At 43.3% G+C, this 15,240-nt stretch overlaps 1 protein-coding gene across 6 annotated transcripts in view; it reads left to right on the forward strand.

The window, feature by feature from the left end:
- The window catches only part of PIEZO2 (piezo type mechanosensitive ion channel component 2), a 478,008-nt gene that overhangs the window by 373,628 nt on the left and 89,140 nt on the right, over positions 1 to 15,240 (forward strand). For 4 of the 6 annotated variants that reach the window (XM_016933287.4, XM_016933289.4, XM_016933288.4 and 1 more), the window contains 6 exons: positions 1,464 to 1,496; positions 1,873 to 2,090; positions 5,198 to 5,358; positions 12,324 to 12,500; positions 12,797 to 12,922; positions 14,315 to 14,515. In XM_016933287.4, coding sequence (XP_016788776.4) covers positions 1,464 to 1,496; positions 1,873 to 2,090; positions 5,198 to 5,358; positions 12,324 to 12,500; positions 12,797 to 12,922; positions 14,315 to 14,515 — 916 coding nt within the window. The remainder of the gene's footprint in view (positions 1 to 1,463; positions 1,497 to 1,872; positions 2,091 to 5,197; positions 5,359 to 12,323; positions 12,501 to 12,796; positions 12,923 to 14,314; positions 14,516 to 15,240) is intronic. The other 2 variants (XM_054671877.2, XM_016933290.4) reach the window with 1 other exon arrangement.

A 15,240-nucleotide genomic window follows, 5' to 3' on the forward strand; every position in this document is an offset into this window, starting at 1 on the left:
GACCTTTAAGATTCACTCTGAGGTGGTCCCACCTCACACTGCAACCACCGAATTCCTTGTCTTAATAAAGGTATCTTTTCGTTTATAAAATGCATCCCTGAAGAGAACAAATACATACTGACGACTGTGCAGCAGCCGATCACTTCCACATTTAATAACATTTCACGTGGAGAGTCCTGACAAAGCAGGAACAGCAAATATGTTCCCTGAGATTTGGTGTGTGGCACTGTTATAGAAGATATGGGTTGCAATTTTAAGAGTAGCTAACTTCCCCAAAGTCGAGAGGATGAATTGACTAGCTTAGGAAAATAAGGAAGTAGTATGTCAGCATAACTCCTTCCACAAATGTAAAACTCGCTTCAGATTCTCTCTCTTCATTAAATTAACAATCTGTTTCTGGCATACTATCATTTACCTGCTGGACATCCTGTGCAAGGGAATTGTTTGAATGATAATCTAAAAGCGTAGGGACAATGTGGATTCCTTATGACAGTTACCCAAAATGATAGGCATGTTTACAAATATCAAATCAACAAGTTGAAAGTAAACCTGCATTTTATCTAATCAAACTTCCTCATTTGGTAGAAAATTAATTAACTTTCACAAAGTTAAATAGTTTACTCAGAACCTACAATTATCTAGATAGAATAATATTATTTATTGTCCATCTTGTTTGAACCCTGCTAAAAATTTCTGGATTAACTATGATAAATAGAGAAGACTATCAGTATGTCTACTGGGCTTTTTCTTAATGTAGACTTTATTGCCCAGAAGTTCTTTAAAACATTAATTTGAGTATGAATAAAAAGATATGCTTTTAAAAACTGTAGGAGAAGGATGGGACTTGTTATGGTCCACTAAGAAATAAACTGTAACATCCCAGGCTGCTGAGTGGGCTCACCGGAAGCTCTCTCTCCCTGTATTCTTTCTCTGGTTCAGGATCTCACACAGTCTTCCCACGGTTGCCAATCGACAGTTCGCATCAGTAACTCAGGTGGGGACATGATGCAGACGTCTCACTCCTGAAAACACTTAGCTTCCATGGCATATGCTTTAGATGGCAGAGTGAGATTCGTCTACACAAAGGTTGACTGAAAGCACACATTCTTTCAAGAAATTTTTAAAAACTTACCAAAAATGTGAATGACTTGATTCTTGCAAGATGGTTTGTTGCGTTACTAAAAAAGCATGATATAATTTGCCTCAGCAGTCTCAGTATGCTGTCTCCTTTACAAACCTGCAATCCTGTCCACTCTCAGATCAGTTGCCATGCCTAGGGTTCAGAGCAAAGCACGCTATTGATGCCACCCTGGAATGCATTTGGCATTAGGGCGTTACTGCAACAGGCATACAGGAATGCAATAGTGGATGATATGTAGCATGATATGTGATCTCTGACATTCCTTATAATTCTTCTGTTCTCATCTCCTTTTTTTCCTTTCTATTTCAATTACTATGAGCAGCATCAAGAAAAAATTACCAATCCACCAAAATGAGTAAGTCCCCCTGTGAAGCCATGAAATGCTTGCTCTACATGATGCCATTTCATGCTTCTACACCCTAAACTCTGACCATTTTCTCCTCTGGGAAAAATGTCAAGTTTAGGTGTTGATAGCTCTCATTACCAACTAATCACTAGAACCCGAATTAGAAAAGCTAACAAAACCTAACCAAGTTTACAGTTTGTTTTTAGAAAGAACTTAAAACAAACAAACCAACCAAAAAGAAAGTGACAAAACGCTAACACCCCACCTTGTGAGGTCTTTGTACATGCACTGATTTCATTTGTGTTTATCCTCCTTTTACTTGCCCCTCACTCAAATCTCTCCCAACACCCTTTCCTCTTCTGACTCAGCTGCTCTCTGCCAACAGACTGGCCCACCCGGAAGGAAGCCTCCCGGACCTCACCATGATGCATCTGACTGCCAGCCTGGAGAAGCCGGAGGTGAGGAAGTTGGCTGAGCCTGGGGAGGAGAAGCCTGAGGGCTACTCTGAAAAAGCCCAGAAGGGTGATCTTGGGAAAGACAACGAGGAGTCAGAGGAGGACGGAGAGGAAGAGGAGGAATCCGAGGAGGAGGAAGAAACATCAGGTAATCAGCCCACTACCAGCAGCTGCTCAGAGAATGCTGGCTGCCAGACTGAGTGAAGGAAACATTGACTTGCTCCAAAAGAATACATATTTGACCCAGTCCATGACATAAAAATTGGAGTGGTTTTTGTTTGATTGCTATAGTTATAATATTACTGTTCCAATTGCTCCAACAATTTCTTTTTAATTCTGACTGAGTAGAGACCAGACGGCTGGTTATCAGTGACTGACCCACAAGTAGTGCTCCTGTCCAGACACTGGTGGGGCATGGTGTTGACCACGTGCTCAGTCAGAGCCTCTCTGTTTCTACCAGACGCAGGTACAACCTGGCTGTGCAGAATCTCCAAAGGCTCTAGACATCGCCTTTACAAATGCATTCTCAAGAAACCATTCTGAGACTTTTCCAGGAAACCAATAATTAAGAATATATTTCTAGCTCTGATCTGATGCCTAAGGACATGGGAACTGGAGGAGAAAGTCAGCAATTGGATAATTATAATTTCAAGCAAACTCCTAGAGATGTTTTTGTCAATATTGTTGTTACAGGAGTTTCAATCTTTATTATTTGGGCTCTTCTTTTCTACTTCCCTTCCTAGACTTGAAATAATGTTTTAATAGAGCATGATGAACATTGAGCAGCCTCAGTGATCAGGAAATGTTATCTGACAGAGAATATAAAGTCTACGTAGCAGTTTCCAGAAAGACAGGGACAAACCAGAGAGCATCATCTCTGGGGTGAGGTTCTGGGGCTATGATCTTAAGATGCTGCACTTGTCTTTGCTGGTCAACTGTCCTTAACAAAAGTAGAAAACAAAAAAAGTAGCAAGAAGACCCCTTCCAAAGGTTTGTGCCCCTTAAACCTGGTGTTCTTTCCCCACTCATCTCAGAACACAGAGGAGAGGACCGGAAATGTTCTCTCCGTATCTGAGCATTGTGAATTCCTCAGTGTGAAGGGGAGACCCCAGCTCTGTGAGGCCAAGGACTTAAGTCTAGGATTTTATGACACTACTTCAAGATGGATTTTGAGCTTTGCTAATAGGTCCTGCCCAAAATTGCACAGCCACTTTTCTCTCAATCCCTCATGTCTGTGGCAGCTACACGTCTAAATCATGCTCATTTATTACCTACACCTTTTTATTGACTACCATCTGAGTCACTCTCTAAATACAGTAGTCCTGCCTTAGCCTTGGGGGACATGTTCTAAGACTCCCAGTAGATGCTAAAACCTCAGATAACACAGAACCCTGTATACACTATGCATGAATTTCTTTTTCCTTCTTCACAATTACACAGATAGAAGAGTTGTTCTTACCTTAGATCTTAGCAACCTCAGCATACATTTTTTTCTTTCGTTATTAATAAAATTGAGAATTGTTAACCATTCACTTAAAGGAAGCATTTTATGGCTTCTCTCTGGCATATTCAAATTGCCAGCATCACTACTCTTTCACTTGGAGCCATTAGAAAGTAAATAAGAGTGACTTGAACACAGCACTGCAATACTGCGGCGGTCACTCTGAGAACTGAGACAGCTATTAATTGACTGACCACTGGGCAGGGAGTGTAGACAGCATGGCCCTGCTGGACAAAGGGATTCACATTCCAAGGGGAAGGACAGAGCAGGACAGCGTGAGATTTCATCCTTCTACTCAGAACAGTGTGTAACTTAAGACTTCTGAATCATTTCTGGAATTTTCCATTTAATATTTTTGGACTGTGGTTGACTGCAGGTAACTGAAATCTTGGAAAGCATAGCCATGGATAAAAGAGAACTACTGTAAGCATATTTCACAATAACTAGAACCTTACTTAGCTTTCAGAACCAGGCACAGTAACTGTTGCATATACCCAAGCCAGTTAAAGAAGCTACTTAAAGAGATACTTAGGACTTGTAATCTGCCAAGACAGACTTGTAAGCTTTTGTTTACAAACAAGACAGGCTGATATTACAAAACAGTCCTGCTGTGACTTTCAGTCAATAAAGTGAGCCAGCATAGTCCTTCTAGATAGAAGCATGACTCCTGTTTTAGCACAAGGTAGAAATAATAAAATAAGTAATTTGATTAAAAATTATCATTTGAATGAATCTGACCATGTTTCAGAAAACCACGGGCTGAGTCATTCTGATGCTTAGAGTTCACTTCTTGTTCTGACAAGGAGCAAGCTCTTCCTGCCCATGCAGGGCTCTGACTGGTTCACTTTTTCATGGCAACCAGAGAGCTTTACCACTCACCAGTTAAGCCTTGTCAAAGGAGACAGGCCATTTATAAAAGTGCTGTTGTGGCAAGAAAGATGTCATTTAGAAGGAGTTATGATTATTTAACATTCCTAGAATATTAGAAAATTATAGTTTGGTCTTAAGAGTAAATAAGATTAAGGGGGCTGGGGGCATGGGCGCTCATGCCTGTACTCCCAGCACTTTGGGAGGCTGAGGCTGGTGGATCATTTGAAGCCAAGCGTTCAAGACCAGCCTGGCCAACATGACGAGATCCTATTTCTACTGAAAATACAAAAATTAGCTGGGCATGGTGGTATGTGCCTGTAGTCCCAGCTACTCAAGGAGAATCGCTTGAACTCAAGAGGCAGAGGTTGCAGTGAGCCGAGACTGTGCCACTGCACTCTAGCCTGGGCTACAGAGCAAGACTCTGTCAGAAAAAGGAAGGAAGGAAGGAAGAAAGGAAGGGAGGGAGGGTGGGAGGGAAAAAGAAAAGGAAGAAAGAAAGAAAAGTAAATAATGTTGATCATGCCACTGCACTTCAGCTTGAGCTACAGAGCAAGACTCTGTCAGAAAGAGAGAGAGAGAAAGCAAGTAAGCAAGCGAGTGGAAGGAAGGAAGGAAGGAAGATAATGTCAAAATCCTTCTTTACACTAATTTAATCAAAAGGTGGACAAAAGCCACATTGTCCCTCCAAGTCTGAGTGTATGATATCTGTGTCATCATGACTTGGGATTCTTACATCATCCTTATTCCAGATTTTGGTTTTCTTAGAATTCATCCACTGTAATTATTTTGCAGCCCCTCATTGCAACCTGAAAGTTACAAGATATGCTTTAAATGATAATATTTTAAAAAATGTTATGCTCTTGTCTGTACTTCCTATTTTGCAGACTTAAGGAACAAATGGCACCTGGTGATTGACCGCCTCACTGTGCTCTTCTTAAAATTCCTGGAGTATTTTCACAAGCTGCAGGTGTTCGTGTGGTGGATTTTGGAGTTGCACATCATCAAAATCGTTTCCTCTTACATTATCTGGGTCTCCGTGAAAGAGGCAAGTGAACATTTGTCCTATCATCAGGCTGAACACAACCACAGTAGGTCATCGTTTTCCTTTTCCAGCTGTCCATGACTTTTGTAATGTGATCTGCATTACATCGGAGTATCAAGACTCCCAGACTAAGTACTTACACTTACAGAAATCCGAGGGTCAGCAGCACTGAGAAAAAGGAAAGAGGCTCGTGGCTGAGTTTCTCGTTGGCTTGGTCATATTACAAAGGCTACTTATTTTCATCGAATCCTTAGGGAAGAGTGTGAGAGCAGGCTGCCCTTCTGCCCCTGCCTATGGGAATCTATCTCCCTAAATTCTCCAAGGAAAACAGTAGCATTCCAGTTTACATTACCAAGGAGAAAGCTCAGGTTCCAAAATCTAATAAAATCTTTAGTGGAGTTCACCTTGTTTACTATTGGATTTCTTGAGATACAATACAAAGTCTTCAGCCATGCACCTGTACTGCACTTCTGTTTCCTTGATTGTAAAGAAGAGAGTCATCATCCAGCCAACAGATTATTTAATGTTCACTGCAGAGAAATTAGCTTTCTTTCCTTTTATTCAACAAATAGTGTTTGCATACTTCTATATGCCTGGATTATTTCTGAGTTGGTTACAATTCAAGAATTCTTTGCCCTCTAAAAATTAATCAAGGAAGTACTGCCTATAATCTTTAAAAAGTTACATATGTAACAGTAAAATATCACAACTACAACACTACAAACCTAAAACTTTTCACAAATAGGTAGCTAAGAGATGAACCTTAATTTGAGCTCCACAGTCTAAACTAGAACTTCTCCCCCATTTCATACAAACCATCTGAAATGGGCAGGGGCTCATTGCCAAGTGGGAATGAAAACAGAAGCCACTCTATCTGCGAGATTCTTGGGGAAATGGCAGTGGCTCCAATGTTAAGTCACTGGGCGTATACGTTAAATGGAGCCCAAATCTAGCCTAGTATTTATATTCATTGAGAGCCAACATTTAAGCATTTTAACTGTAGAGGTGAATTGAACAGTTCAGATAAAAATTTCAGGGTTAGGGTATTAAAGAGAAATAGAAAAGAACAAGAGAAGGCATTTGACAAAAAATGCACAGAGACCATTTCTGAACAAATCCAGTCTGAGGTACAGATGACTTCTGATTCATGAGAAGCTGTGTGGCAGGGTGTGAAGGTGTGTTCAGACAGTGTGGTGATGGGAGTGGGCATTGGGGGAGCGGAAATTCATGGGAGTCGGACACAGAGAATCTGCTGTCATAAATCCATCCTGTTGTACAATCCATCCATCAGAAAAGGGTTAAAGGATGCAATTTCTTATAGATCCTAAACAAAAGGCAGACATAACTTTTTCATTATCCTTAATGAGTCCCCAGACATAAATTTGTTAACAGACCATCAAGTAAACAGAATATCTAGTTACCTTGTTACACTCTTGGGAAAACAGCCTTCCATAGAGTATCACCACTCCCTTCTCTGTGATTCACACATTGTGCAGACTTTCAGAATTTTCATTCCTAATTTCATCTCTTTCACCTTTAAAACAAGTGAGAGACTCCTGAAGCATAGAAATCCTGCTCCTTCTGCTGCTAGCATCTGCCAAATCCCATTGCTGTAAAATTGTTTCAGCCACTCGTGTTGTGCGTGATGTCACCTCACCTGCATGGGGGTTTCCGGCCCTGAAGCTTTGGTCTCTGGGTTCTTGACAGTGTGTGCATTGCTGGCTCTTTCTAATGTAATTGGCACACTAAGCAATCAATTTGGTGATGACATCCAATCAAAAGACTTCTCTTCAGACCTTCATGGTCCCTTTAGAATGCATCCTACAGGGAAACTTTCCTCCGTGTCCCTGAACACAGCGCACTTTCTGATCATTCCTAAGAAATACAAAATCCTACAGTGACTTAAGTGAGCAAAATCTCACTTCAGTAGTTAAAATTGTGCACCCACAGAGAATCATCGAGACTCGGGTCCCTCCCCAGGTAGAAGCTCCTCCTTTCTTATCTGATCCTTTCTTTCTCACCCACATCTCCTTAAAATCCACCTCGCAGAGGCTCTTTAATCCTTTTTAAAAAAAATCCACTGCACAGAGGCTCTTTATTCCTTCTTTTGTTTTATTCTTTCCTGGGCTGGAGCTCAGACTCACAGGCTCAGGGCAAGGCCCCCTGGGATGGGGATGTTGTGACTTGGCCTGTGCCATCCCATGATGGCCTCACGCTCTGGGCTGGCAACTGGCGGGTAAACCTGCCCTTGCCCTCCTGGAGGCTCCTCGGTGGGGCATCCCACAGCCACTCTTGGCCGGCACTGACACCCAGCCCCTGGTTGCCAGCACCTTCTCCTCCTGGACTCCTCTGTGGAGTCCTGCTGCCCTTCCAGACAGCCTTCCCCGCAGCCTTGGAGCAGCTCTGGGTGCTCTGTGCCTCCCCATCAGGACCAGGGGCCACCCTCACACAGGCCCTGCTCTGCTTGTACACATGGAGCCCAACAAAGAGACTCTGCACCCTGTAACCAGAGCTCTTCATCTCTTCTGGCCCCATGGGTACCAGTGCCCAAGCTCCAGGGTTCACGCATCGGGCTCCGAGTCATTAGCTCTGAGTCATTAGCTCCTCACTCGGGCTGCACACAGAGGGCGTTCTCCTCCCTGCATCCCCACCTGCCCCATCATCTTGGCACTGGGGGCTTGGGGAACAGGCAGGATGCAGCCCCTCTCCACAAAGAAAGCTCTTCAGGAGCTGTGGCCGCTCTGGGTTCAAGACATCCTTACCCAAGGCCTCAGTAAGGGTGCTTGTTTTCACAACTTTTGGGTTCATCTCTCCTGCAAATATTAAACCTTTTCAAAGTTAGCATCATGAAGCATCTGAAAAAGAAGACGTTGCTGGAAAAGAAACAGAGGAACCTTTATTTTCCATCAGCATCTTATTCAGGAGTGACACTGCTTTGGAATAATCTAGATTTAAATATATATATAGTATACATAAACATTTTCTCCTCCTTTTGAAATACACAGCTACTTTCTAATTCCGAAGGCTGTTGGACAGCTCTGTGAGGTCAGTGAGCCTTGAGCAAGAGCCACACTTTCTGTTAGCACCTCAGCTCCTCCCTGGGGGGCCTGGCCAATTGGAGAAGGAAGGGGAGGGGAGGGGAGGGAAGGGGAGGGGAGGGGAGGGGAGGGAAGGGGACGGGAGGGGAGGGGAGGGAAGGGGACGGGAGGGGAGGGGAGGGAAGGGGACGGGAGGGGAGGGGAGGGAAGGGGACGGGAGGGGAGGGGAGGGAATGGAAGGTGGGAGGAAGGAAGGAAGGAAACTTTTGCAGACCTGAGGTTTCTCCTTCTTGTCTGTCTCATCGTTATTATTTTCACTCTCACTAAGCATTCATTGAGCCTTTATTAAGAACTCACAATAAAGTGAATGCGTACATGGTGCTAGGTGCTAGTGTAGTAGCTTGAAAGACACACTTCTTGTCTGAGCTCACAGCCTGATGGGAATGGCTGCCAAATAAAACTAAAAGTGATAATAACTGCTGTGCTAGAGGTGTCCACAGTGAGCACTTGCTCCACAGGGAGGAGTATCTCTTGCAGGCAGTTGCAGCCTGGAGGTGATAGTTGCACCTGGACAGTTGTTATGTACGTGGACTAGCATCTATTTCCCTAAAATTCTAATTCATCAGGTGTTGGTTGTGGCCCAGGTATTTGTCATAGTCATTGTCCTCCTCCTCCTCCTTCTCCTCCTACTTCTCCTTCCCCTTCCCCTCCTTTCTGCTTCCCCTTCTCTCTCCCCTTTTCTCCTTCCTCTTCTTCTTCCTTATCCCTCCTCCTCCTCCTCTTCCTCCTTCTTTCTTCTTCTTCCCTTCCACGAGATTCTTACCATCAGGAAAATGATGAGATCATGATCTCTTTAGATAACAGAACTGTGAGAGGGCAAGGCGCACTGAGGTTTGCACTGGGCTTGCTATTTGTATGGAATGAAGTACCATACTTCATTCACTGAGCCCCAGTTTTTCTATTTGTAAAATGATAAAAATAAAAATATTCACCGCACAGAGGCTCTTTAGTCCTCCTCTGATTTGACTTCTCTAGGATGCTGAGGACTGGGGATCCTTTCCTTTTCACTGAAGCTCTCCTTTCTCTTGTTTTGGACATCAGCTCACCTTCCCGGCCCCTCCCCACAGTTTCATCAGGCCCTTCCTGTCTCATTGCTGGACTCATCCCGCCCTTCCCACCAGCTTTCTCAGCATGTTCCTCAGGCTCTGTCCACAGCCTGTTTCTGTTCTGGACTCTCATGGGTGAGCTCACGAGCTCACAAGCACAGGACTCGGGTTCAGTTGCCCTGCACCTGCTGCGAGTCCCAAAATCTGTGTCAACTCACTACTCTCTTTGAACTCCAGGCCCCTGTTTCCACATGACATCTGGGCCTGACCCCACTTCTTGAGTGGCCCCAAAGCTCTTTCAGGTGTCCTACTCCCTCCCTCTGCTTCCATTGCCCTTTAGATTACTCTTACAGATTCCCAGCTTTGCCCAATCCTTTCTCCTTGCAATACGTATTCCACAATGCGGCCAGCATAGTCTTCCCACAGGGTAGATATGATCATGAGAGCCCTCTACCTGAAACCTTGCAGCAGCTGCCTGGCATCCTCACCGTAACATGGTATAAGACCCCCGGGATCCAGCCCACACCACTTCACCTTTGCCATTCCTGGACACTCTAAGACGCCGGATGGGTTTTAAAGTCCCCTGACAGGTTTCAGATCACACTTCTCTCACAATGAATCACTTGCTTCTCCAAGGATGGGCAGCCCATGCTCTCCCAAGTCTGGAAGGACCTTGGACCTGCTATTTCTTCTGCCTGTCTAACTCCTGTTTATTTGTCAGGTCTCAGTCCCCTTACGCTGTCACCAAGTGCCTGTGTGCCTCCATCTGTCCCTCCCACATGCCTCCTGCGGGCAGGGAATCCTCAGGGGATGTGTCACCTTGAACCTAGTTAAGACTTAATGAAAGTTACCACCTTTACTTCCCTTTCCCCATCACTCAGAAAATTAAAAGTTCTGAATAAATTAATTGTGCTGTCTTTACTAAAGGCCTTAGATACATAATAACAGACATAGCTGAGTTAATTTCACAGCATCTTTAATAGGGTTTGCTTTTTAATATCCAAATTGACGAGACACTTGTTGATGACTATGGAGGAAGAGTCAATTCGCTAATCTATCTGTTTTGTTAAAAGGTGACATTATGTTTATGAGTGAGTTATGGTTTGCAGGGCCTTTCCATATACTGTATTTCTTTCATCTTCAATTAATTCTATGAGGCATCTCTTCCTACTTTAATATTTCAGCACTTAATTCTCAGAGAGGTTCCTTGCATTGGACAGTGACAAATAGTTGAGTAGAAGAGTAACAGGTAACAAATAGCAGAATTAAATACAGTCATGCAGTCTCCACATTTTCTTCTTTTATAGTTTTTTAAACTTTTTTTTTTTTTTTTGAGACGTAGTCTCACTCTGTCACCCAGGCTGGAGTGCAGTGGCACGATCTCAGTCACTGTAGCTGGGATTACAGGCGCCTACCACCACGCCCGGCTAATTTTTTGTATTTTTAGTAGAGACGGGGTTTCACCATCTTGGCCGGGCCGGTCTTGAACTCCTGACCTCATGATCCACCCACCTTGGCCTCCCAAAGTGCTAGGATTACAGGCATGAGCCACCTCACCCGGCCTCTTCTTTTATAGTTTTAAAAGCCAAGTAGGTAACTATGTCTTTTAGAGCCCACAATGCTTAGCCCACAATGCTTGGTACATGTTTAGTTGTATCAAATGAGAGCATGCTATTATTTCTACCTGAGAATATTAAACATTTCTAGGATATTACTTTAACATAAAAATATGCAGAATAAATGAGCGTTTCCCATGCCTGAAGAAGATGGTGGTCCTTCTATACTGTCCAATGGACTATTAACTATAAAGAATTGCTAGAAATGTGGGAACATCTGGCCTGATCAATGAACTCGCATGCAGCCCAAAGTCAACAGGTTCAAGCTGAGTTCACAACCTTGCTGCTCTGACCAGCTTCCCTATCAGCATTGCTGTCTCAGTAATGGCACTGTTATCCACTCAGGCTCCCAAGTGGAAACCTGGGAATCACTCCTTGAACTTTCTCTCTTACCCACTGGCCCACCAAGCCAATCAGTCATCAAGTCCAGCTAATTTTGCCTCCCATGTTGAATCCGTGCTTCCTCCCCATCTTCCCTGGGCTATTGCCGCGGCACGTGAGTGGGTCACCCAGAAGTCATGTCCAGTCCCCACAATGGGCCCTCCATTCATCAGTTACATTTATCTCAATGGGAAGCAAATCTTACCTCCAAATTCCCATTGTAATGCCCTCCCACAGCTCTCAGTTTTCTGAAGAATGGGCTCCTGTGCCATAGCATGGTGTAAAAAGGAGCTGTCAAAACTTGGCTGTAGCTACATCTCCAGCCTCACCTCCTGCTGCACTTCACACTTTCAACTCTGAACTTTCCAGTTGTTTGTTGTTGCCTGTCCCCACCATGCTAGCTCATGCTTTCCTGTCTTCATTCATGCCTCCTTTACCTAAAGAATCCACCTCTCATCTTTCTTGGCTTGGCTTAGTTCAGGCACTGTCTCTTCTTGAAAGTGCTTCCTGACCTCCACATTGGACCAAGGACCCTTCTGGGTGCTCTCACAGGAGCCTGCCCACGTTGATAGCTTAGCCAGTGCTACATGATATTGATGTCACCTGATGATATGTCTGTCTGCCATACAAGACATAATGTCCTTGAGGGGTGAGACCATAACTCACCTACTTTAGTACCCCAGCACCTAGGGCAATTCCTTACGTGTGCTAGGAATCCAGTCTGCTTTTGCCGAACTGAGTAAATCAAGTCATCCTGTTTTGTGGATGTCCTGTTTGTTATGCCGTGTTATGTATTTTTGTCCCCATTTCTGGTTTTACGTTTTCAGGTGTCTCTGTTCAACTATGTATTTTTGATTTCTTGGGCTTTTGCTCTGCCATACGCCAAGCTGCGCCGTCTGGCTTCAAGCGTCTGCACGGTCTGGACGTGTGTGATCATCGTCTGCAAAATGTTGTACCAGCTCCAAACCATTAAGCCTGAGAACTTCTCTGTTAACTGTTCCTTGGTGAGCCTCGGTGATGGGGGAATATTCCTGACTGCCCTTTAGTAAAGCAAGGCAGATACTTGGGGAACCCCCATCCCCAAGCACATTTGGCCTGACCTGGCTTATAAGTCACCTCTCCCTGGCTGGTCCTGCTCTGGCCCTGTGTTAAGCCTCGTCTCATACTGAGGTCTCCCCTGAAATGGGCCTGTCCCTCCCATCCTACCGCTATCATTTTCTCAAAGCTGAAGAAGAAATAACCTGAGCTCTCCTAATCTGTGGAGCTATTTTTTTTTTACTCCATTTTCTCTTCTTTTTAGCCAAATGAAAATCAAACAAACATCCCCTTTAATGAGTTGAACAAGTCTCTGCTCTACAGCGCTCCTATCGATCCTACAGAGTGGGTCGGCCTGCGGAAGTCTTCGCCTCTGCTAGTCTACCTGAGGGTAATGGCTTTGTCGTGCTTAGTTTGGGCCTCCACTCCGTTATATAATAGTTCAGGATTCTTTTCCATGAGACGCTTAACATGACATTTGATAGTAACCATATCTTCTCATGTGGGATTTGGCATCACCTTTGCAACAAACTCTAAGTGTTAAAATCAGTATTGTGGCATGTTAAAGAGAAAATGATCAAACGGTCTGAGATTGCTTGAATAAAGTATGACAAATACATTCATTGGAACATTATACAATCATGTTAAGACCATTACAAGATTAAGGTCGATGGGTGCATTAGAATTGAAGCATGTCTAAAATATGGTAAGATTTTTAAAAAGCAAATTTCAAAACACTGTGCATAGTATGATCTCTTCTAGACACAAAGAAAAATATTAAGTAAAGTATACCAAATGCTCAATAGTGGTTATTTCTGAGAAGCGGATATAGCCTTACAAGACATTTTTGCTGTGTAAATTCTGTTTATCTATAGTTTTTAATAAAGAGAATCTATTACATCTAGAAGTAATAAAATAAAACATATATTTAGAAAAGGAAACTTGAGTACAAATAGTCATGCAAACATAACGAAAACAACATGCTTCAGATTTTTCACATTTTATTTTTGTGGATTATCTGAGCAGTCCTAATCATGTTACACTGGCAATGCATTTAAGGGTACAGCCTCTACACTCAGCACCTGGGATTTTTAAATGTATTAAGCAGCCCATTTTCTCTGTGTACCTTCTAGATTTTTCATCACATGGTAGATATCTTTTGTAACAGTACCCACCATAAATAGCTGTTATGAGGATAAAGCAAATTGGTATTTGAAAAGGGTGATCGAATTGTGTCTGGAACCTATGGTTCCATAAATGTTAACTATTTTCATTATCTTGAATAATAGTTATATCATCGCTATTATTATTTTACTGTTGTCAGCATGCTTCTCAATCTATTGCTGTCTGTAGCCAGATTTCAGGAGTGTTCAAAAGCTTCCCCCTAACCAGCTTCCCGTTCATTCAGCTCAGTGCGTTTCCCAGGATGTCTCTGTACTGTTTTTGCACTTCTGGCTGCAAACAAGGCTGAACTGCCCTCCTTGGATAACTGGAAATTGCTTCCTTGGTGTGAGATGTGTAGTTGTGAGAAATAGGAATGAGCAGCAGCATCTTATGTTTGGAGATTCTAGATCCTATGACTTTGGAAGTTAGCCTGATTTTCTAATATAGATAATGCCACAATAAATAAGACAGAGAAAATGAATATTGAGCTCAAAACTGTTTAAGAGAGGTGAGCTTTTATAAAACATTGTCCTTGTAGTTGTGAAGAATGTGGGGATTGCTTGAAATTACCAAATCATAAAGCCTCTGGCTGACACATTTGTGTTTCCTTGCTTTGTAGAATAACCTCCTGATGCTGGCTATCCTGGCCTTTGAAGTCACCATTTACCGCCATCAGGAGTACTATCGAGGTCGAAATAACCTGACGGCCCCTGTGTCTAGAACTATCTTTCATGACATTACAAGACTACATCTAGATGATGGACTTATTAATTGTGCCAAATATTTCATTAATTACTTCTTTTACAAGTTCGGTCTGGAGGTGAGTTTCCTTGCTGATATGTTTTATTTCTCTTTTCCATGAAAATTCAAAGAACTGCTTCTGGCCAATTGGCCACTGGAACTTTGTGATACCTCTGCAGGCATGATAGCTGTCCCCTTGAGAAGAACAGAAAGTATTTGTACTGATGGTTAACTGGCTTGACTGAAAGTTTTCCAAGTTTGGGTGCTGAACACCCCCCTCCACAGCAGTGCCTTGGCCTCTCTGGATCTCCAGAGCCATCTAAATGCATGGCCATCAGTTGCCGTGTTAACAGGTTTCTTATTAAGAATAAAGTATTAATCTTCTGCCTGGGCACGGTGGCTCACGCCTGTAATCCCAGCACTTTGGGAGGCCAAGGCAGGCAGATCTTCTGAGGTCACGACTTTGAGACCAGCCTGGGCAACATGGTGGAACCCCATCTCTACTAAAAATACAAAAATTATCCAGGCGTGGTGGTGCACGCCTGTAATCACAGCTACTTGAGAGGCTGAGGCAGGAGAATTACCTGAACCCGGGAGGCAGAGGTTGCAGTGAGCCAAGTTTGCACCACTGCACTCTAGCCTGGGTGACAGAGCAAGATTCCATCTCAAAATAAATAAATAATAAAGTATTAATCTTCTTTCTTTTTGTGCATTCTGAAACCATAAGCTGCAGCCAAAATGAACTGTTTTAACCTAAAACGATTGTGATAGTGCCTGTGCCTTCATAGAATGAAGTAGGAATGG

This window comes from Pan troglodytes, chromosome 17 (genome assembly GCF_028858775.2).
Source record: "Pan troglodytes isolate AG18354 chromosome 17, NHGRI_mPanTro3-v2.0_pri, whole genome shotgun sequence".
Taxonomy (NCBI): Eukaryota; Metazoa; Chordata; class Mammalia; order Primates; family Hominidae; genus Pan; species Pan troglodytes.